The following is a 20,165-nucleotide window of genomic DNA, read 5'->3' as shown; positions in this document are numbered from 1 at the left end:
AACATGACAAAAATTGATCAACATTTGGAAGGACTTCGAATTACTCTTTTGGTCAACATTTCTGGTGGTCCTGAGAAGGACCGTTTGAGTGGGAAAATGGTGCTCGATGGCCGAGGCTTTCCTTATGAAAGTGACTTAGGCGCGCTCTCCACGGATACGACGAGCCAGCTGGATGTCTTTCGGCATGATGGTGACGCGTTTCGCGTGAATGGCACACAGATTGGTATCCTCGAACAGGCCGACAAGGTAGGCCTCGCTGGCTTCCTGCAGGGCCATCACAGCCGAGCTCTGGAAGCGCAGATCGGTCTTGAAGTCCTGAGCGATCTCACGAACCAGACGCTGGAAGGGCAGCTTGCGGATGAGCAGCTCGGTCGACTTCTGGTAGCGACGGATTTCACGCAGGGCTACGGTTCCCGGACGGTAGCGATGCGGCTTCTTCACACCTCCGGTGGCCGGAGCACTCTTGCGAGCAGCCTTGGTGGCCAGCTGCTTGCGCGGGGCCTTGCCTCCAGTCGATTTACGGGCAGTTTGCTTCGTACGGGCCATTTCACACTATTGGTTGAGAGTAGCGGAACGTGAACGTGAACGTGTCTTTCTCGATGCGTAGTAGCTTCAACAATAAAGGTAACATTAGGCCCTGACGCCCCTTTTATAACATTTCTGTGCGTTCACACATACACTACCTCACAGGGATGTGTGGCATAGAGGGTAAGCATGTGTGTGTGGTCAAAAGTGAATAAAAGGGCGAGCGTTCGTGGAAGCTAGGCCTATTGTGAATTGTGAACTTGAACATTACAGATCAAAATGACTGGACGCGGAAAGGGAGGCAAAGGTCTGGGTAAAGGAGGAGCCAAGCGTCATCGCAAAGTGCTGCGTGATAACATCCAGGGAATCACCAAGCCAGCCATCCGTCGTCTGGCCCGCCGTGGAGGAGTGAAGCGTATCTCTGGCCTGATTTACGAGGAAACTCGCGGCGTGTTGAAAGTATTCTTGGAGAATGTGATCCGTGATGCGGTCACCTACACCGAACATGCCAAGCGCAAGACCGTTACAGCGATGGACGTAGTGTACGCGCTGAAGCGTCAAGGTCGCACCCTGTACGGTTTCGGAGGCTAAACTCACCAGCCAGTCATCGGAGCTGTTGCCAACTCATCCAACCGGTCCTTTTCAGGACCACAATCTTATTAGCGTCGCCTAAAATGCTTACATTTTACAACTTGTGATTGTTTGGTAGATGGTGTGCTTTGGTATGAAAATATTGAGAATTTGAGCCAATCGAAGGAAGCCTGTCGCTAAGCAACGCGCAGGTTTGAACGCGCTCTAGAAGAAAGGTTTGAGAAACATCTGCCTACTACGGCGTTGTTTTCTGAAAATGTTCTCTTTGTATTTGATTTCTCTCACGATCATGCATCTTGAACTACCATCTTGTTTGGCTTTATATGTAGGATGTGTGTTAAGATGAACCCCTCTGTGTTCCACGATGGCAACCCGATCGAATGATAGATGAACACGATGATACACAACCAAGCTACGATCAGTCGTAGAAGAGATGTCACGGTGAACGTTTGAAAATTTATTTTGTTGAATAAAGCTACTTTTCTATATTTTCCCTACATATCAAACGTCTTTCTCTTCCTAAACATTAAGTGAGGATATTTTCCCATAGGTTTATTGCCATAACATAGCACAGAGCATCCGACATGTCGGAATCCGGTAATTTTACGTCGTAAGAAACAGGCCGACGTTTCGAGTTAAGGCGTGCGCGGATACCTTTCCTGAGTGTTGGTACTTGCTTTTTTTTTAAAAGCCCAGTCCTTCTGTTTGTGTCTGTCTTTCCCATATGATCCTTGTTCTACTCACGTTTAGACCAGGTAACGCCTTGTTGCTCTTTCGCAGGAACCAGAGTGGAAAACTGTTTGTTTTGTGGAAAACTGTCCCAGCAAGTCTCATGCTCAACAGGTAAACGACTCAACGATGGGAGGTAGGTAAAGCATTACCTTCTCTTCCCTTTCGTTCCTCGTAGATAGCGAAGGTCAACTGCGAATTCGCAGGTAAAAACGTTGTGTGCACGTCGTAGTGTCGTAGATATAGCAATGAGCTTTAGGAATGGTTAAACAATCTTTAGCAAAGTGATTTGTCGCCCTGAAAAGGACGGGTTTTTGGTGGAGAAGATTGCATGAGAGCGCTTAAGCCTTCTTTTCGGTCTTCTTCGGCAACAGCACGGCCTGAATGTTGGGCAGCACACCGCCCTGGGCGATGGTCACACCGGACAACAGTTTGTTCAATTCCTCGTCGTTGCGGATGGCCAGCTGCAGATGACGCGGGATGATGCGGGTCTTCTTGTTGTCTCGCGCAGCGTTTCCTGCCAGCTCCAACACTTCAGCGGCCAAGTACTCCATCACGGCAGCCAGATACACTGGTGCACCAGCACCGACGCGCTCGGCATAGTTGCCTTTGCGCAGCAGACGGTGGATACGGCCAACCGGGAACTGTAGACCGGCACGGTTCGAGCGGGACTTTGCCTTTCCCTTCACTTTTCCTCCCTTTCCACGTCCAGACATGATGATTGCTTGGGTTCGGTTTAGTTCGGCTAGGGCTCGACGATGTGCTCGAAGCTTGGTTGCTTGTTCGTTTATGTCAAAATCATCCCTTATTCTCGTTTATATACCTAGGGCTGAAAACGTCAGCCAACTGACGTCTGGTCTCTTCGGATGTGAATAAAAGCCGAATGGGGTGCATGATTTTTCATCAAACGTATTTTTACCCTCTCACAGTTGGCATCGTAAACGAGCGAAATGGCACCGAAAACCAGTGGAAAGGCTGCGAAGAAGTCTGGCAAGGCCCAGAAAAACATCTCCAAGTCGGACAAGAAGAAGAAAAGGAAGACCCGCAAGGAGAGCTACGCTATCTACATCTACAAGGTGTTGAAGCAAGTCCACCCCGACACCGGTATTTCCTCCAAGGCGATGAGCATCATGAACAGCTTCGTGAACGACATCTTCGAGCGCATCGCTGCCGAAGCGTCCCGCCTGGCGCATTACAACAAGCGCTCGACGATCACGTCCCGCGAAATTCAAACGGCCGTCCGCCTGCTGCTGCCTGGTGAGCTGGCCAAGCACGCCGTCTCCGAAGGAACGAAGGCGGTCACCAAGTACACCAGCTCGAAGTAATTCGACGGACTTGGAGCACATTCATCTCTCTCCATCAAACCAACCGGTCCTTTTCAGGACCACAAAATGCATCTGTCGAAAAGAATTTGTCCCCAGCCCTTTCTTCAAATGTACGTCCTAGAAACTCTTCTATTAATTCCAGTCCTACTCCGAGTGGTGTGACAAGACCAAGGTTCAAATTTCATGCGCCTCTTACCTATTTTAAGTCATATTAGCATAAGTAAGAGAATTATCCTTAGATGTCCTCTATAAAACTTGTGCATCGTCTCTACATAAATCCCCTTTTCGGTTTGTAAAGTAGTTTTAAGTTGCTTAAAATCAATAATTTTTATATAAAACAGGGAAGGACTGCCGAACAAACCGTTGTAAAATTTGGTGCATTTTCGATGAAACATTCTCATGATCTATTGCAAACAAACCAGCTTACAAAATGTCACAATGACAATTCCAATCGATGCTGTAAGCCCACCTTATTTTGCATGTGTTTGTTGCTATGGTAGCCACTGTCTACCTTCGATCAAATGTGTCGATATCTAGAGCGGTTTTGACAGATAAAAAGCCAACCATTTGGGATAGGAATTATGGCATCCTAGCTTGCTATTAAAATGAAATTTCATCTCCATGGTAACCATTTCCCGCGTACATTGGCGTGGCGTCGCTTTAGCGCTCCTACGTTACACGCTCGATACTTGGGTGACACTCTCACCTGAAGAGATTCTCTCTCAGATGAATAATTATTCTCTTTTACATGCAAAGATCACGTTCGCTTTTCATGACAAAGAACACGTCACGATAATCCTTGTTATCGAACGTGGTAAACATGACAAAAATTGATCAACATTTGGAAGGACTTCGAATTACTCTTTTGGTCAACATTTCTGGTGGTCCTGAGAAGGACCGTTTGAGTGGGAAAATGGTGCTCGATGGCCGAGGCTTTCCTTATGAAAGTGACTTAGGCGCGCTCTCCACGGATACGACGAGCCAGCTGGATGTCTTTCGGCATGATGGTGACGCGTTTCGCGTGAATGGCACACAGATTGGTATCCTCGAACAGGCCGACAAGGTAGGCCTCGCTGGCTTCCTGCAGGGCCATCACAGCCGAGCTCTGGAAGCGCAGATCGGTCTTGAAGTCCTGAGCGATCTCACGAACCAGACGCTGGAAGGGCAGCTTGCGGATGAGCAGCTCGGTCGACTTCTGGTAGCGACGGATTTCACGCAGGGCTACGGTTCCCGGACGGTAGCGATGCGGCTTCTTCACACCTCCGGTGGCCGGAGCACTCTTGCGAGCAGCCTTGGTGGCCAGCTGCTTGCGCGGGGCCTTGCCTCCAGTCGATTTACGGGCAGTTTGCTTCGTACGGGCCATTTCACACTATTGGTTGAGAGTAGCGGAACGTGAACGTGAACGTGTCTTTCTCGATGCGTAGTAGCTTCAACAATAAGGGTAACATTAGGCCCTGACGCCCCTTTTATAACATTTCTGTGCGTTCACACATACACTACCTCACAGGGATGTGTGGCATAGAGGGTAAGCATGTGTGTGTGTGTGTGGTCAAAAGTGAATAAAAGGGCGAGCGTTCGTGGAAGCGAGGTCTATTGTGAATTGTGAACTTGAACATTACAGATCAAAATGACTGGACGCGGAAAGGGAGGCAAAGGTCTGGGTAAAGGAGGAGCCAAGCGTCATCGCAAAGTGCTGCGTGATAACATCCAGGGAATCACCAAGCCAGCCATCCGTCGTCTGGCCCGCCGTGGAGGAGTGAAGCGTATCTCTGGCCTGATTTACGAGGAAACTCGCGGCGTGTTGAAAGTATTCTTGGAGAATGTGATCCGTGATGCGGTCACCTACACCGAACATGCCAAGCGCAAGACCGTTACAGCGATGGACGTAGTGTACGCGCTGAAGCGTCAAGGTCGCACCCTGTACGGTTTCGGAGGCTAAACTCACCAGCCAGTCATCGGAGCTGTTGCCAACTCATCCAACCGGTCCTTTTCAGGACCACAATCTTATTAGCGTCGCCTAAAATGCTTACATTTTACAACTTGTGATTGTTTGGTAGATGGTGTGCTTTGGTATGAAAATATTGAGAATTTGAGCCAATCGAAGGAAGCCTGTCGCTAAGCAACGCGCAGGTTTGAACGCGCTCTAGAAGAAAGGTTTGAGAAACATCTGCCTACTACGGCGTTGTTTTCTGAAAATGTTCTCTTTGTATTTGATTTCTCTCACGATCATGCATCTTGAACTACCATCTTGTTTGGCTTTATATGTAGGATGTGTGTTAAGATGAACCCCTCTGTGTTCCACGATGGCAACCCGATCGAATGATGAACACGATGATACACAACCAAGCTACGATCAGTCGTAGAAGAGATGTCACGGTAAACGTTTGAAAATTTATTTTGTTGAATAAAGCTACTTTTCTATATTTTCCCTACATATCAAACGTCTTTCTCTTCCTAAACATTAAGTGAGGATATTTTCCCATAGGTTTATTGCCATAACATAGCACAGAGCATCCGACATGTCGGAATCCGGTAATTTTACGTCGTAAGAAACAGGCCGACGTTTCGAGTTAAGGCGTGCGCGGATACCTTTCCTGAGTGTTGGTACTTGCTTTTTTTTTAAAAGCCCAGTCCTTCTGTTTGTGTCTGTCTTTCCCATATGATCCTTGTTCTACTCACGTTTAGACCAGGTAACGCCTTGTTGCTCTTTCGCAGGAACCAGAGTGGAAAACTGTTTGTTTTGTGGAAAACTGTCCCAGCAAGTCTCATGCTCAACAGGTAAACGACTCAACGATGGGAGGTAGGTAAAGCATTACCTTCTCTTCCCTTTCGTTCCTCGTAGATAGCGAAGGTCAACTGCGAATTCGCAGGTAAAAACGTTGTGTGCACGTCGTAGTGTCGTAGATATAGCAATGAGCTTTAGGAATGGTTAAACAATCTTTAGCAAAGTGATTTGTCGCCCTGAAAAGGACGGGTTTTTGGTGGAGAAGATTGCATGAGAGCGCTTAAGCCTTCTTTTCGGTCTTCTTCGGCAACAGCACGGCCTGAATGTTGGGCAGCACACCGCCCTGGGCGATGGTCACACCGGACAACAGTTTGTTCAATTCCTCGTCGTTGCGGATGGCCAGCTGCAGATGACGCGGGATGATGCGGGTCTTCTTGTTGTCTCGCGCAGCGTTTCCTGCCAGCTCCAACACTTCAGCGGCCAAGTACTCCATCACGGCAGCCAGATACACTGGTGCACCAGCACCGACGCGCTCGGCATAGTTGCCTTTGCGCAGCAGACGGTGGATACGGCCAACCGGGAACTGTAGACCGGCACGGTTCGAGCGGGACTTTGCCTTTCCCTTCACTTTTCCTCCCTTTCCACGTCCAGACATGATGATTGCTTGGGTTCGGTTTAGTTCGGCTAGGGCTCGACGATGTGCTCGAAGCTTGGTTGCTTGTTCGTTTATGTCAAAATCATCCCTTATTCTCGTTTATATACCTAGGGCTGAAAACGTCAGCCAACTGACGTCTGGTCTCTGCGGATGTGAATAAAAGCCGAATGGGGTGCATGACTTTTCATCAAACGTATTTTTACCCTCTCACAGTTGGCATCGTAAACGAGCGAAATGGCACCGAAAACCAGTGGAAAGGCTGCGAAGAAGTCTGGCAAGGCCCAGAAAAACATCTCCAAGTCGGACAAGAAGAAGAAAAGGAAGACCCGCAAGGAGAGCTACGCTATCTACATCTACAAGGTGTTGAAGCAAGTCCACCCCGACACCGGTATTTCCTCCAAGGCGATGAGCATCATGAACAGCTTCGTGAACGACATCTTCGAGCGCATCGCTGCCGAAGCGTCCCGCCTGGCGCATTACAACAAGCGCTCGACGATCACGTCCCGCGAAATTCAAACGGCCGTCCGCCTGCTGCTGCCTGGTGAGCTGGCCAAGCACGCCGTCTCCGAAGGAACGAAGGCGGTCACCAAGTACACCAGCTCGAAGTAATTCGACGGACTTGGAGCACATTCATCTCTCTCCATCAAACCAACCGGTCCTTTTCAGGACCACAAAATGCATCTGTCGAAAAGAATTTGTCCCCAGCCCTTTCTTCAAATGTACGTCCTAGAAACTCTTCTATTAATTCCAGTCCTACTCCGAGTGGTGTGACGACAAGACCAAGGTTCAAATTTCATGCGCCTCTTACCTATTTTAAGTCATATTAGCATAAGTAAGAGAATTATCCTTAGATGTCCTCTATAAAACTTGTGCATCGTCTCTACATAAATCCCCTTTTCGGTTTGTAAAGTAGTTTTAAGTTGCTTAAAATCAATAATTTTTATATAAAACAGGGAAGGACTGCCGAACAAACCGTTGTAAAATTTGGTGCATTTTCGATGAAACATTCTCATGATCTATTGCAAACAAACCAGCTTACAAAATGTCAAAATGACAATTCCAATCGATGCTGTAAGCCCACCTTATTTTGCATGTGTTTGTTGCTATGGTAGCCACTGTCTACCTTCGATCAAATGTGTCGATATCTAGAGCGGTTTTGACAGATAAAAAGCCAACCATTTGGGATAGGAATTATGGCATCCTAGCTTGCTATTAAAATGAAATTTCATCTCCATGGTAACCATTTCCCGCGTACATTGGCGTGGCGTCGCTTTAGCGCTCCTACGTTACACGCTCGATACTTGGGTGACACTCTCACCTGAAGAGATTCTCTCTCAGATGAATAATTATTCTCTTTTACATGCAAAGATCACGTTCGCTTTTCATGACAAAGAACACGTCACGATAATCCTTGTTATCGAACGTGGTAAACATGACAAAAATTGATCAACATTTGGAAGGACTTCGAATTACTCTTTTGGTCAACATTTCTGGTGGTCCTGAGAAGGACCGTTTGAGTGGGAAAATGGTGCTCGATGGCCGAGGCTTTCCTTATGAAAGTGACTTAGGCGCGCTCTCCACGGATACGACGAGCCAGCTGGATGTCTTTCGGCATGATGGTGACGCGTTTCGCGTGAATGGCACACAGATTGGTATCCTCGAACAGGCCGACAAGGTAGGCCTCGCTGGCTTCCTGCAGGGCCATCACAGCCGAGCTCTGGAAGCGCAGATCGGTCTTGAAGTCCTGAGCGATCTCACGAACCAGACGCTGGAAGGGCAGCTTGCGGATGAGCAGCTCGGTCGACTTCTGGTAGCGACGGATTTCACGCAGGGCTACGGTTCCCGGACGGTAGCGATGCGGCTTCTTCACACCTCCGGTGGCCGGAGCACTCTTGCGAGCAGCCTTGGTGGCCAGCTGCTTGCGCGGGGCCTTGCCTCCAGTCGATTTACGGGCAGTTTGCTTCGTACGGGCCATTTCACACTATTGGTTGAGAGTAGCGGAACGTGAACGTGAACGTGTCTTTCTCGATGCGTAGTAGCTTCAACAATAAGGGTAACATTAGGCCCTGACGCCCCTTTTATAACATTTCTGTGCGTTCACACATACACTACCTCACAGGGATGTGTGGCATAGAGGGTAAGCATGTGTGTGTGTGTGTGGTCAAAAGTGAATAAAAGGGCGAGCGTTCGTGGAAGCGAGGCTTATTGTAAATTGTGAACTTGAACATTACAGATCAAAATGACTGGACGCGGAAAGGGAGGCAAAGGTCTGGGTAAAGGAGGAGCCAAGCGTCATCGCAAAGTGCTGCGTGATAACATCCAGGGAATCACCAAGCCAGCCATCCGTCGTCTGGCCCGCCGTGGAGGAGTGAAGCGTATCTCTGGCCTGATTTACGAGGAAACTCGCGGCGTGTTGAAAGTATTCTTGGAGAATGTGATCCGTGATGCGGTCACCTACACCGAACATGCCAAGCGCAAGACCGTTACAGCGATGGACGTAGTGTACGCGCTGAAGCGTCAAGGTCGCACCCTGTACGGTTTCGGAGGCTAAACTCACCAGCCAGTCATCGGAGCTGTTGCCAACTCATCCAACCGGTCCTTTTCAGGACCACAATCTTATTAGCGTCGCCTAAAATGCTTACATTTTACAACTTGTGATTGTTTGGTAGATGGTGTGCTTTGGTATGAAAATATTGAGAATTTGAGCCAATCGAAGGAAGCCTGTCGCTAAGCAACGCGCAGGTTTGAACGCGCTCTAGAAGAAAGGTTTGAGAAACATCTGCCTACTACGGCGTTGTTTTCTGAAAATGTTCTCTTTGTGTTTGATTTCTCTCACGATCATGCATCTTGAACTACCATCTTGTTTGGCTTTATATGTAGGATGTGTGTTGTCACAACTTCCAAATGAATAGCACGGAGAATACTTGGTGATGGTTTTAGTTATTTATTTTGTCCAAAACTTTAAAACGGTGCCACCTATTCCCCGTCTATCTCGCTACTGCCGGGTTGACCCATCTTTGACAGCTACCTGTCCCAACCATTGTTCTGACAGCTGTCCCTCGTACGTCAGTTCCCCAACTGTCATTTTCCTTCCTAACATTCCCCCAGCCCGTGACCAACTATGTATGGTCACCCTGTATTTATGTCGAGTAATGCTAGTTTCGCTACCGGTCTTCTTAGCGTTCCTGTGGTGGTGCGAACCCACGCTTGTCGCACATGCCCATCAACTCCTGTAATAACTCCTTCTACCATACCCCTCTTCCAGTTGTTCCTAATTGTCCCTTCTACTATCAGTACCAAATCCCCTGTCCTTACCTCTCGGACATTTTCAAACCACTTACATCGACGCGTGATTACTGGAAGGTACTCCTTAATCCACCTTCTCCACATCCTATCTAGGATATGTTGCGCTAACTTCCAATTCCCCCTTAGGCTGTCTCTATAGTTAGTGGGTAGTACCGGCCGTTGTTTAACTCCCGAAGAACTTCCCAACAGGAAGTGATTTGGTGTAATCGACTCTCGGTTCTCCGGATCTAACGGTACGTACGTCAACGGTCTAGAGTTGATCATGGCCTCAGCATCGTACAATATGGTCTCGAATGTCTCGTCATTCGGTAAATTCCTCACCTCCATTACCGTGCTGATCGCAGCCTTCACTGAGCGCACCATACGCTCCCATGCGCCTCCCATATGGGGAGCACCAGGCGGGTTGAAGTTCCAACGGGTGTGTTCATTGGTGAAAGTCGTTGCCAGGATTTCATTACGCTGCTCGATTTCTTTCCGAAGTTGTCTGCTAGCGCCCACGAAGTTGGTCCCGTTGTCACTGAAGATTTCTATCGGTGCACCTCGCCTCGCCACGAATCGCCTGACCGCCATTATGCATGATTCTGTCGCTAGGCTATGCACTACCTCCAAATGGATCGCTCGTATGGTCAAACAGGTGAATACGGCAACCCATCTCTTTTCATTCGACCTTCCTCTCTTTACCAATACCGGGCCAAAGTAGTCGAGTCCAACGAAGGTAAACGCCCGGACGAACGGTGCCAGTCTCTCCTTTGGTAGCGGTGCCATTGGTGGTACTTGTGGTAGTGCCCGCCGGATTGCACAGAACACACAATTCCTCACCGTTTTCGCAACCAACGCTCGCAGCCTCGGGATCTGGAACTGTTGTCGTACCTCGTTCACTACTGTTTCGTTATTGGCGTGGCGATAGACTCGATGATAACGCTCCACTATTAGCTCAGCCAATTTAGAGTTCCCCGGTAGAATTACTGGATACTTTGCGGAATAGGGTACTTCCGCCGCTTCTCCTATTCTTCCTCGCATCCGTAAAACGCCTTCTTCATCCAGAAATGGCAATAGCTTGTATATACGGCTTTGTTTAGCTACCGTCCCGCGGGGTACTTCATCGCCATTTTGGGTGCTCAGGACACGAATTTCCTCCGAGTAGAATGTCCACTGGGTCTGTTTCCACAAGATGATGTTAGCCTTATAGAGTTCCTCGTGGCTGAGAACTCCTCCCAGAACTGACTCGCTTCTCCTCTTCTTGTCCAGGTTGCCTACATAACGCACAAGCCACCCAATTGTCCGTTGCAGTCTCTCCAGCCTGCTAAACCGTTCATAAGGTATGAGTAACAGTCTGGTATCAGGGCCCTCGGTGTGAAGATTTACCCGCCGTATTTCTTCTCCCGTGCCTGTGTCGGTCGATCTTTGTTGCGGCCAGTCGTCCTCTCCGTTCAGCAAGAATTCCGGCCCTTTAAACCAGATTCCGTCGTAGTCGAAGTTCGGCCTACCCTTCCACTTCGTTGCCTCATCCGCTGGGTTGTGGTCTGTCGGCACCCATCGCCACTCATCCACTGCCGTGCTCTCCAGAATCTCGACTACTCTATGGGCAACGAAGGGTTTGTAGTTTCGGGGATCCGCTCTTATCCATGACAGAGCGACCGTGCTATCAGTCCAGAGCACTCGTCGTGTCACACGAATTGGATGGTGTTCCTGCGTGTAGCGCAAGAACCGTGCGCCTAACACGCAACCTTGGAGTTCTAGCTTCGGTATCGTAAGGGGCTTTAATGGCGCCACCTTAGCCTTTCCTCCAACCAGGGTGCACTGCGGTTCACCGGACTCATCGATCGTGCGAAGATAAAGAGCGCATGCATATGCGTGCTGGCTGGCATCGACGAACACATGCCATTCGGCATTCTCGTACGTTTTCTTCGATGCTTCGGTAAAGTAACAACGCGGAATGCGTATGTCGCCAATCGTTGGGAGAAGTTCTATCCATCTGCGCCATTCGCTGTATTGGATGCCATTTATTTCTTCATCCCACTGCGTGCCGGTTCGCCATAGATCTTGTATCAGGATTTTGCCGTGAATCACGAATATCGCCAACAACCCAAGAGGATCATACAATGACATCACACATCGTAATACCTCTCTCTTCGTTGGAATCCGCTCTGCCTTTAGGAAGTCAGCTATCACCGTACACGCCCGTGTGCAGAATCCCAATGTATCGGATGCAGGATGCCAACGCATTCCTAATACGCGTTCGATATCATCCCCCATGGTTGATAAATATTTGATGTTTCCGCTGTTCTGCTCACCGAGGTGTTTAATTACCTCTGCACTATTCGAGCTCCAATTCCTTAGCTCGAATCCGCCATTGCTGAATACTTTCCGGACCTCGTTAGACACTCGACACGCTTCCTCCGTCGTCCCAAAGCTGTCTAAGAAATCGTCCACATATGTGCTCTCAAGGATTCCCTCAACCGCACGTGGGAATTTCTCGGCATGCTCTTTCGCGTTCCGGTTCTTGACATACTGCGCTGTCGCGGGTGAACATGTAGAGCCAAATGTCACAACGTCCACGATGTAGGTATCCAGCTCGTCCGAAGGATTGTACCGCCATAAGAAGCGCTGTGCATGCTTGTCCTCTCTCCGCACTCTTATCTGTAGAAACATCTCCTTTACGTCTGCACACACCGCCACTGCATACAGACGAAAACGGAATAGTACTCCAAGTAAAGACATAACCTCGTCAGGACCCTTAAGCAGCATGTCGTTAAGTGATGTGCCATGTGCCTTAGCTGCAGCGTCCCAAATCAAACGCACCTTTCCAGGTTTGTTTGGGTTAGTAACCACTCCTATTGGTAAATACCAAATTCGTTTCGGGTTAGCCTCCGACAGTTCCTGTTTCGTTGCCTTGTGCACATACTGTTTGTCCAGCAGCTCGCGAATCTGACGGTGTACCTGCAGCTTGAGCTGACCATCTCGTTCCATCCTTTTCTCCAAACAATCGAACCTACGTTTCGCCATAGCGAGGCTTGAAGGAAGCTCTGAATGATCCACCTTCCACAATAAACCCGACTCGAAACGTCTTCCAACACGAACCGTGGTAACCTCCAATAGATGTTGAGCACGTTGGGTATCCGGGTCATCCTGAACCGTGTACGCCACCCCCATTTGCTCCAGTTCGTAGAATTTGCCAATCGCGTCTTGAAGATTGTTTGGGCTATTGCACTCGCAGATGTGCAGTAGTCTATCACCCCCCTGGTTCGTCGGCTTCCCGTAGATACACCATCCTAAACGCGTTTTGACTGCGATTGGATCACCATCTCCGCCCTCTACCGTCTTGAGGGGAACCGTCAGCCTCAGGTTGTCCAACCCAATAAGCATCTTGGGTTCCGCATCCTTATATTCCTGTATCGGCAGCTGCTTCAGATGTTCCCACCTCCCTTCGTCCTGTACGAAGGATTGCCGCGGTAGGTTCATGGCTGGAACCGTACGTACCGAATTGACCGCAAAACGCCTTGTAGAACCAATCGGACCCACCTCGAGATTTACGCGTCTGGACCCAGCCTCGACCCTTGTTGTATTGCCGGTCCAACGAATGCAAAGAGGCTCCACCACACCCTTGACACCTAATTTCTCTGCCAAATCCTCGTCAACCAACGTCATGGATGAACCTTCATCCAAAAAGGCAAACGTTGCCACCGCTCCAGCCGGACCATACATGGTGACAGGCACAATCCGGAAGAGTGCCTTCGACGAAGACGATGCGTACTGATGATGGTTGCTTTCCGCAATAGCACCACCATTGTTCCTTCCAACCCCGGGTTCCGAAGCGCCGATCTCATTGCTGACTCGCCGAGACTCCTCCACTCCGTGCAGCAACGCATGATGTCGGTACGTACACCCTTCTTTGCCACACACTGGCCTGTTGCGGCACGTCCGCCAGTTGTGCTTGCCCAGGCAGCCGAAGCACAAAGAATGTGCACGAGCCTTATTCCACCGTTCCTTAACCGACATTGCTACAAACTCAAAACATTTTCCCACATCGTGTCCCCTTTTATCGCAAATAAAACAACGCAATGATTTCCCTACCTGCGTTGAGTTATTCCCAGATGTTGTTGATTCCTGATGATCGACATGTGCGTGCACATAAGCCTTGGTGCTGGGCTTCTTCCCTTCCGCCGCCTTCCACGATGGTAACTCCCGGTTGGTTAACGTCTCCGCAGCGCTCTGCAACTCGGCCATGTACTCTGCAAACATCCGGAGGTCTGGTTCGTCGATGTGCCGTACAAATCGCACCCAATTATATTTCTCGGTCATCGGTAGCTTGTCCACGATCTCCTGTAGCAGCAACGGGTTAGTCAGATGCGCCTCTCGTCCAGCGGCCTTCATATGGTCCACCATGCTTTGCACCGCTTCACCGAACGCCACGATGGTGTCGGGCTTCTCCATGCAGGGTGCAGCCATCCTACGCAGTTTCTCGATTAACGCCGAGATGAGATGCGTTGGCCGACCATAACGTGAGCGCAGCGTTGCTATCACTTGCGGTACCACTTCCGGCAAAAGTAAACGGCTACGCACTGCCTCTAGAGCGGGACCCTTCAGCGCCTTTTGCAAACGCAACATATTTTCCCAGTTGGAAAAGCCGAATTTATCCGTAGTATACTCATAATGCGCGATGAATATTGGCCAGTCCGCCGGGTCCCCGGCAAACACGGGTAATTCGGTTGGTATGTTGCGATGCACATTCACCTCCTGCTGGGCATAACCGCGCTCCTCACGTCTCACACGTTCCATCGAACCACCCTCCGCACAGGATGGTATCACTGTCGATGTCTCAGCGGTCACTTGCACGCCCAGTTCCTCAGCCAAAATCTGCTCCTCTTCCTTCACGAACCGCAGCTGCAACTCCAGTTCCACCCGTTTCTTCTCCGCTTCTTGCCGTCGCTTCATTATGGCTAGCCTGTTTGCCATACTGTCGGATCCCTTAGCAAGAGTGAGGTTAGAATTTGCCGCCACGCTGTCGGTTGTATTCCGTGAGTGCAGGTTGAAGCCTTCCGCCAAGCGTTTCGTAACCTCAACCAACCTGAGGTTAGGATTTTCCAACACGCCGTCGCTTGTTTCACGCGGAGAAAGATTGACGCTTTCTACCGTGGGCATCATAACCTCAACCCGTTTGAGGTTATGTGTCGCTGGACCTGTTGGTGCCGCCACGTGCTTGATCGGCGTCCTTTTTACCGCTCCAGAACGCTCTCTGCCCGTGCACGCGACGCACAACCACTTCCGCTTTTCCACGGCTTCCGGCGATTCCGTTATGCCGACGCACGAAAAATGCCACCATGAGTCGCAACTATCACATGCCACAAAAGTTGCATTGTCCACTTGATCACTGCAAGCCTGGCAGCAATCCTTCCGATCCACTTCCATTTCACCTTTTTACCGTTTTAAAGGCTTTTATGTTGTCACAACTTCCAAATGAATAGCACGGAGAATACTTGATGATGGTTTTAGTTATTTATTTTGTCCAAAACTTTAAAACGGTGCCACCTATTCCCCGTCTATCTCGCTACTGCCGGGTTGACCCATCTTTGACAGCTACCTGTCCCAACCATTGTTCTGACAGCTGTCCCTCGTACGTCAGTTCCCCAACTGTCATTTTCCTTCCTAACAATGTGTGTTAAGATGAACCCCTCTGTGTTCCACGATGGCAACCCGATCGAATGATGAACACGATGATACACAACCAAGCTACGATCAGTCGTAGAAGAGATGTCACGGTAAACGTTTGAAAATTTATTTTGTTGAATAAAGCTACTTTTCTATATTTTCCCTACATATCAAACGTCTTTCTCTTCCTAAACATTAAGTGAGGATATTTTCCCATAGGTTTATTGCCATAACATAGCACAGAGCATCCGACATGTCGGAATCCGGTAATTTTACGTCGTAAGAAACAGGCCGACGTTTCGAGTTAAGGCGTGCGCGGATACCTTTCCTGAGTGTTGGTACTTGCTTTTTTTTTAAAAGCCCAGTCCTTCTGTTTTTGTCTGTCTTTCCCATATGATCCTTGTTCTACTCACGTTTAGACCAGGTAACGCCTTGTTGCTCTTTCGCAGGAACCAGAGTGGAAAACTGTTTGTTTTGTGGAAAACTGTCCCAGCAAGTCTCATGCTCAACAGGTAAGCGACTCAACGATGGGAGGTAGGTAAAGCATTACCTTCTCTTCCCTTTCGTTCCTCGTAGATAGCGAAGGTCAACTGCGAATTCGCAGGTAAAAACGTTGTGTGCACGTCGTAGTGTCGTAGATATAGCAATGAGCTTTAGGAATGGTTAAACAATCTTTAGCAAAGTGATTTGTCGCCCTGAAAAGGACGGGTTTTTGGTGGAGAAGATTGCATGAGAGCGCTTAAGCCTTCTTTTCGGTCTTCTTCGGCAACAGCACGGCCTGAATGTTGGGCAGCACACCGCCCTGGGCGATGGTCACACCGGACAACAGTTTGTTCAATTCCTCGTCGTTGCGGATGGCCAGCTGCAGATGACGCGGGATGATGCGGGTCTTCTTGTTGTCTCGCGCAGCGTTTCCTGCCAGCTCCAACACTTCAGCGGCCAAGTACTCCATCACGGCAGCCAGATACACTGGTGCACCAGCACCGACGCGCTCGGCATAGTTGCCTTTGCGCAGCAGACGGTGGATACGGCCAACCGGGAACTGTAGACCGGCACGGTTCGAGCGGGACTTTGCCTTTCCCTTCACTTTTCCTCCCTTTCCACGTCCAGACATGATGATTGCTTGGGTTCGGTTTAGTTCGGCTAGGGCTCGACGATGTGCTCGAAGCTTGGTTGCTTGTTCGTTTATGTCAAAATCATCCCTTATTCTCGCTTATATACCTAGGGCTGAAAACGTCAGCCAACTGACGTCTGGTCTCTGCGGATGTGAATAAAAGCCGAATGGGGTGCATGACTTTTCATCAAACGTATTTTTACCCTCTCACAGTTGGCATCGTAAACGAGCGAAATGGCACCGAAAACCAGTGGAAAGGCTGCGAAGAAGTCTGGCAAGGCCCAGAAAAACATCTCCAAGTCGGACAAGAAGAAGAAAAGGAAGACCCGCAAGGAGAGCTACGCTATCTACATCTACAAGGTGTTGAAGCAAGTCCACCCCGACACCGGTATTTCCTCCAAGGCGATGAGCATCATGAACAGCTTCGTGAACGACATCTTCGAGCGCATCGCTGCCGAAGCGTCCCGCCTGGCGCATTACAACAAGCGCTCGACGATCACGTCCCGCGAAATTCAAACGGCCGTCCGCCTGCTGCTGCCTGGTGAGCTGGCCAAGCACGCCGTCTCCGAAGGAACGAAGGCGGTCACCAAGTACACCAGCTCGAAGTAATTCGACGGACTTGGAGCACATTCATCTCTCTCCATCAAACCAACCGGTCCTTTTCAGGACCACAAAATGCATCTGTCGAAAAGAATTTGTCCCCAGCCCTTTCTTCAAATGTACGTCCTAGAAACTCTTCTATTAATTCCAGTCCTACTCCGAGTGGTGTGACGACAAGACCAAGGTTCAAATTTCATGCGCCTCTTACCTATTTTAAGTCATATTAGCATAAGTAAGAGAATTATCCTTAGATGTCCTCTATAAAACTTGTGCATCGTCTCTACATAAATCCCCTTTTCGGTTTGTAAAGTAGTTTTAAGTTGCTTAAAATAAATAATTTTTATATAAAACAGGGAAGGACTGCCGAACAAACCGTTGTAAAATTTGGTGCATTTTCGATGAAACATTCTCATGATCTATTGCAAACAAACCAGCTTACAAAATGTCAAAATGACAATTCCAATCGATGCTGTAAGCCCACCTTATTTTGCATGTGTTTGTTGCTATGGTAGCCACTGTCTACCTTCGATCAAATGTGTCGATATCTAGAGCGGTTTTGACAGATAAAAAGCCAACCATTTGGGATAGGAATTATGGCATCCTAGCTTGCTATTAAAATGAAATTTCATCTCCATGGTAACCATTTCCCGCGTACATTGGCGTGGCGTCGCTTTAGCGCTCCTACGTTACACGCTCGATACTTGGGTGACACTCTCACCTGAAGAGATTCTCTCTCAGATGAATAATTATTCTCTTTTACATGCAAAGATCACGTTCGCTTTTCATGACAAAGAACACGTCACGATAATCCTTGTTATCGAACGTGGTAAACATGACAAAAATTGATCAACATTTGGAAGGACTTCGAATTACTCTTTTGGTCAACATTTCTGGTGGTCCTGAGAAGGACCGTTTGAGTGGGAAAATGGTGCTCGATGGCCGAGGCTTTCCTTATGAAAGTGACTTAGGCGCGCTCTCCACGGATACGACGAGCCAGCTGGATGTCTTTCGGCATGATGGTGACGCGTTTCGCGTGAATGGCACACAGATTGGTATCCTCGAACAGGCCGACAAGGTAGGCCTCGCTGGCTTCCTGCAGGGCCATCACAGCCGAGCTCTGGAAGCGCAGATCGGTCTTGAAGTCCTGAGCGATCTCACGAACCAGACGCTGGAAGGGCAGCTTGCGGATGAGCAGCTCGGTCGACTTCTGGTAGCGACGGATTTCACGCAGGGCTACGGTTCCCGGACGGTAGCGATGCGGCTTCTTCACACCTCCGGTGGCCGGAGCACTCTTGCGAGCAGCCTTGGTGGCCAGCTGCTTGCGCGGGGCCTTGCCTCCAGTCGATTTACGGGCAGTTTGCTTCGTACGGGCCATTTCACACTATTGGTTGAGAGTAGCGGAACGTGAACGTGAACGTGTCTTTCTCGATGCGTAGTAGCTTCAACAATAAAGGTAACATTAGGCCCTGACGCCCCTTTTATAACATTTCTGTGCTTTCACACATACACTACCTCACAGGGATGTGTGGCATAGAGGGTAAGCATGTGTGTGTGTGTGTGGTCAAAAGTGAATAAAAGGGCGAGCGTTCGTGGAAGCGAGGTCTATTGTGAATTGTGAACTTGAACATTACAGATCAAAATGACTGGACGCGGAAAGGGAGGCAAAGGTCTGGGTAAAGGAGGAGCCAAGCGTCATCGCAAAGTGCTGCGTGATAACATCCAGGGAATCACCAAGCCAGCCATCCGTCGTCTGGCCCGCCGTGGAGGAGTGAAGCGAATCTCTGGCCTAATTTACGAGGAAACTCGCGGCGTGTTGAAAGTATTCTTGGAGAATGTGATCCGTGATGCGGTCACCTACACCGAACATGCCAAGCGCAAGACCGTTACAGCGATGGACGTAGTGTACGCGCTGAAGCGTCAAGGTCGCACCCTGTACGGTTTCGGAGGCTAAACTCACCAGCCAGTCATCGGAGCTGTTGCCAACTCATCCAACCGGTCCTTTTCAGGACCACAATCTTATTAGCGTCGCCTAAAATGCTTACATTTTACAACTTGTGATTGTTTGGTAGATGGTGTGCTTTGGTATGAAAATATTGAGAATTTGAGCCAATCGAAGGAAGCCTGTCGCTAAGCAACGCGCAGGTTTGAACGCGCTCTAGAAGAAAGGTTTGAGAAACATCTGCCTACTACGGCGTTGTTTTCTGAAAATGTTCTCTTTGTGTTTGATTTCTCTCACGATCATGCATCTTGAACTACCATCTTGTTTGGCTTTATATGTAGGATGTGTGTTAAGATGAACCCCTCTGTGTTCCACGATGGCAACCCGATCGAATGATAGATGAACACGATGATACACAACCAAGCTACGATCAGTCGTAGAAGAGATGTCACGGTAAACGTTTGAAAATTTATTTTGTTGAATAAAGCTACTTTTCTATATTTTCCCTACATATCAAACGTCTTTCTCTTCCTAAACATTAAGTGAGGATATTTTCCCATAGGTTTATTGCCATAACATAGCACAGAGTATCCGACATGGCGGAATCCGGTAATTTTACGTCGTAAAAAGCAGGCCGACTTTCTTGAGTGTTGGTATTTGCTTTTTTTAAAAGCCCAGTCCTTCTGTTTGTGTCTGTCTTTCCCTTATGTTCCCTTATTGTCCCGTATTGTCCTACTCACGTACTCATGTTTCCCTTATTGTCTTACTCACGTTTAGACCAGGTAACGCCTTGTTGCTCTTTCGCAGGAACCAGAGTGGAAAACTGTTTGTTTTGTGGAAAACTGTCCCAGCAAGTCTCATGCTCAACAGGTAAACGACTCAACGATGGGAGGTAGGTAAAGCATTACCTTCTCTTCCCTTTCGTTCCTCGTAGATAGCGAAGGTCAACTGCGAATTCGCAGGTAAAAACGTTGTGTGCACGTCGTAGTGTCGTAGATATAGCAATG

The 20,165-nt window shown here is 48.9% G+C and overlaps 13 protein-coding genes across 13 annotated transcripts in view; 5 read left to right on the top strand and 8 right to left on the bottom strand.

Annotated features, from left to right (window-relative positions):
• The window catches only part of LOC126567447 (RNA cytidine acetyltransferase), a 617,063-nt gene that overhangs the window by 305,736 nt on the left and 291,162 nt on the right, over positions 1–20,165 (bottom strand). The gene's annotated exons all lie outside the window — the stretch shown is intronic.
• The window catches only part of LOC126568770 (copper-transporting ATPase 1), a 342,507-nt gene that overhangs the window by 281,543 nt on the left and 40,799 nt on the right, over positions 1–20,165 (bottom strand). The gene's annotated exons all lie outside the window — the stretch shown is intronic.
• Positions 1–20,165, bottom strand: part of LOC126556104 (cholinephosphotransferase 1) — a 257,829-nt gene that overhangs the window by 213,824 nt on the left and 23,840 nt on the right. The gene's annotated exons all lie outside the window — the stretch shown is intronic.
• Positions 136–4,533, bottom strand: LOC126559918 (uncharacterized). Its single transcript, XM_050216084.1, has 3 exons — positions 4,126–4,533; positions 2,193–2,543; positions 136–552 (listed from the first exon to the last, which is right to left on the bottom strand). Exons 1-3 carry the CDS (start codon positions 4,531–4,533, stop codon positions 136–138), a joined length of 1,176 nt encoding a protein of 391 aa, XP_050072041.1.
• Positions 799–1,116, top strand: LOC126556483 (histone H4). Its single transcript, XM_050211747.1, has one exon. The coding sequence runs from the start codon at positions 805–807 to the stop codon at positions 1,114–1,116; it is 312 nt and encodes a 103-aa protein (XP_050067704.1). The 5' UTR covers positions 799–804.
• On the bottom strand, positions 2,187–2,571 carry LOC126556424 (histone H2A). The gene has a single exon (XM_050211689.1). It carries the CDS (start codon positions 2,559–2,561, stop codon positions 2,187–2,189), a length of 375 nt encoding a protein of 124 aa, XP_050067646.1. The 5' UTR covers positions 2,562–2,571.
• LOC126556403 (histone H2B) lies at positions 2,776–3,170 on the top strand. The gene has a single exon (XM_050211669.1). The coding sequence runs from the start codon at positions 2,796–2,798 to the stop codon at positions 3,168–3,170; it is 375 nt and encodes a 124-aa protein (XP_050067626.1). The 5' UTR covers positions 2,776–2,795.
• On the top strand, positions 4,768–5,109 carry LOC126556442 (histone H4). The gene has a single exon (XM_050211706.1). It carries the CDS (start codon positions 4,798–4,800, stop codon positions 5,107–5,109), a length of 312 nt encoding a protein of 103 aa, XP_050067663.1. The 5' UTR covers positions 4,768–4,797.
• LOC126556423 (histone H2A) lies at positions 6,176–6,560 on the bottom strand. The gene has a single exon (XM_050211688.1). It carries the CDS (start codon positions 6,548–6,550, stop codon positions 6,176–6,178), a length of 375 nt encoding a protein of 124 aa, XP_050067645.1. The 5' UTR covers positions 6,551–6,560.
• On the top strand, positions 6,765–7,159 carry LOC126556400 (histone H2B). Its single transcript, XM_050211666.1, has one exon. It carries the CDS (start codon positions 6,785–6,787, stop codon positions 7,157–7,159), a length of 375 nt encoding a protein of 124 aa, XP_050067623.1. The 5' UTR covers positions 6,765–6,784.
• Positions 8,115–18,594, bottom strand: LOC126559917 (uncharacterized). The gene is given in 5 exon segments (XM_050216083.1): positions 8,115–8,570; positions 10,010–14,985; positions 16,056–16,095; positions 16,251–16,601; positions 18,187–18,594. Coding segments are annotated over 5 exon segments (6,231 nt in total).
• LOC126556422 (histone H2A) lies at positions 16,245–16,629 on the bottom strand. Its single transcript, XM_050211686.1, has one exon. The coding sequence runs from the start codon at positions 16,617–16,619 to the stop codon at positions 16,245–16,247; it is 375 nt and encodes a 124-aa protein (XP_050067643.1). The 5' UTR covers positions 16,620–16,629.
• On the top strand, positions 16,834–17,228 carry LOC126556401 (histone H2B). Its single transcript, XM_050211667.1, has one exon. The coding sequence runs from the start codon at positions 16,854–16,856 to the stop codon at positions 17,226–17,228; it is 375 nt and encodes a 124-aa protein (XP_050067624.1). The 5' UTR covers positions 16,834–16,853.

Source organism: Anopheles maculipalpis, chromosome 2RL (assembly GCF_943734695.1).
Source record: "Anopheles maculipalpis chromosome 2RL, idAnoMacuDA_375_x, whole genome shotgun sequence".
Classification (NCBI taxonomy): domain Eukaryota; kingdom Metazoa; phylum Arthropoda; class Insecta; order Diptera; family Culicidae; genus Anopheles; species Anopheles maculipalpis.
This window is presented reverse-complemented; position numbering and strand designations above follow the sequence as displayed.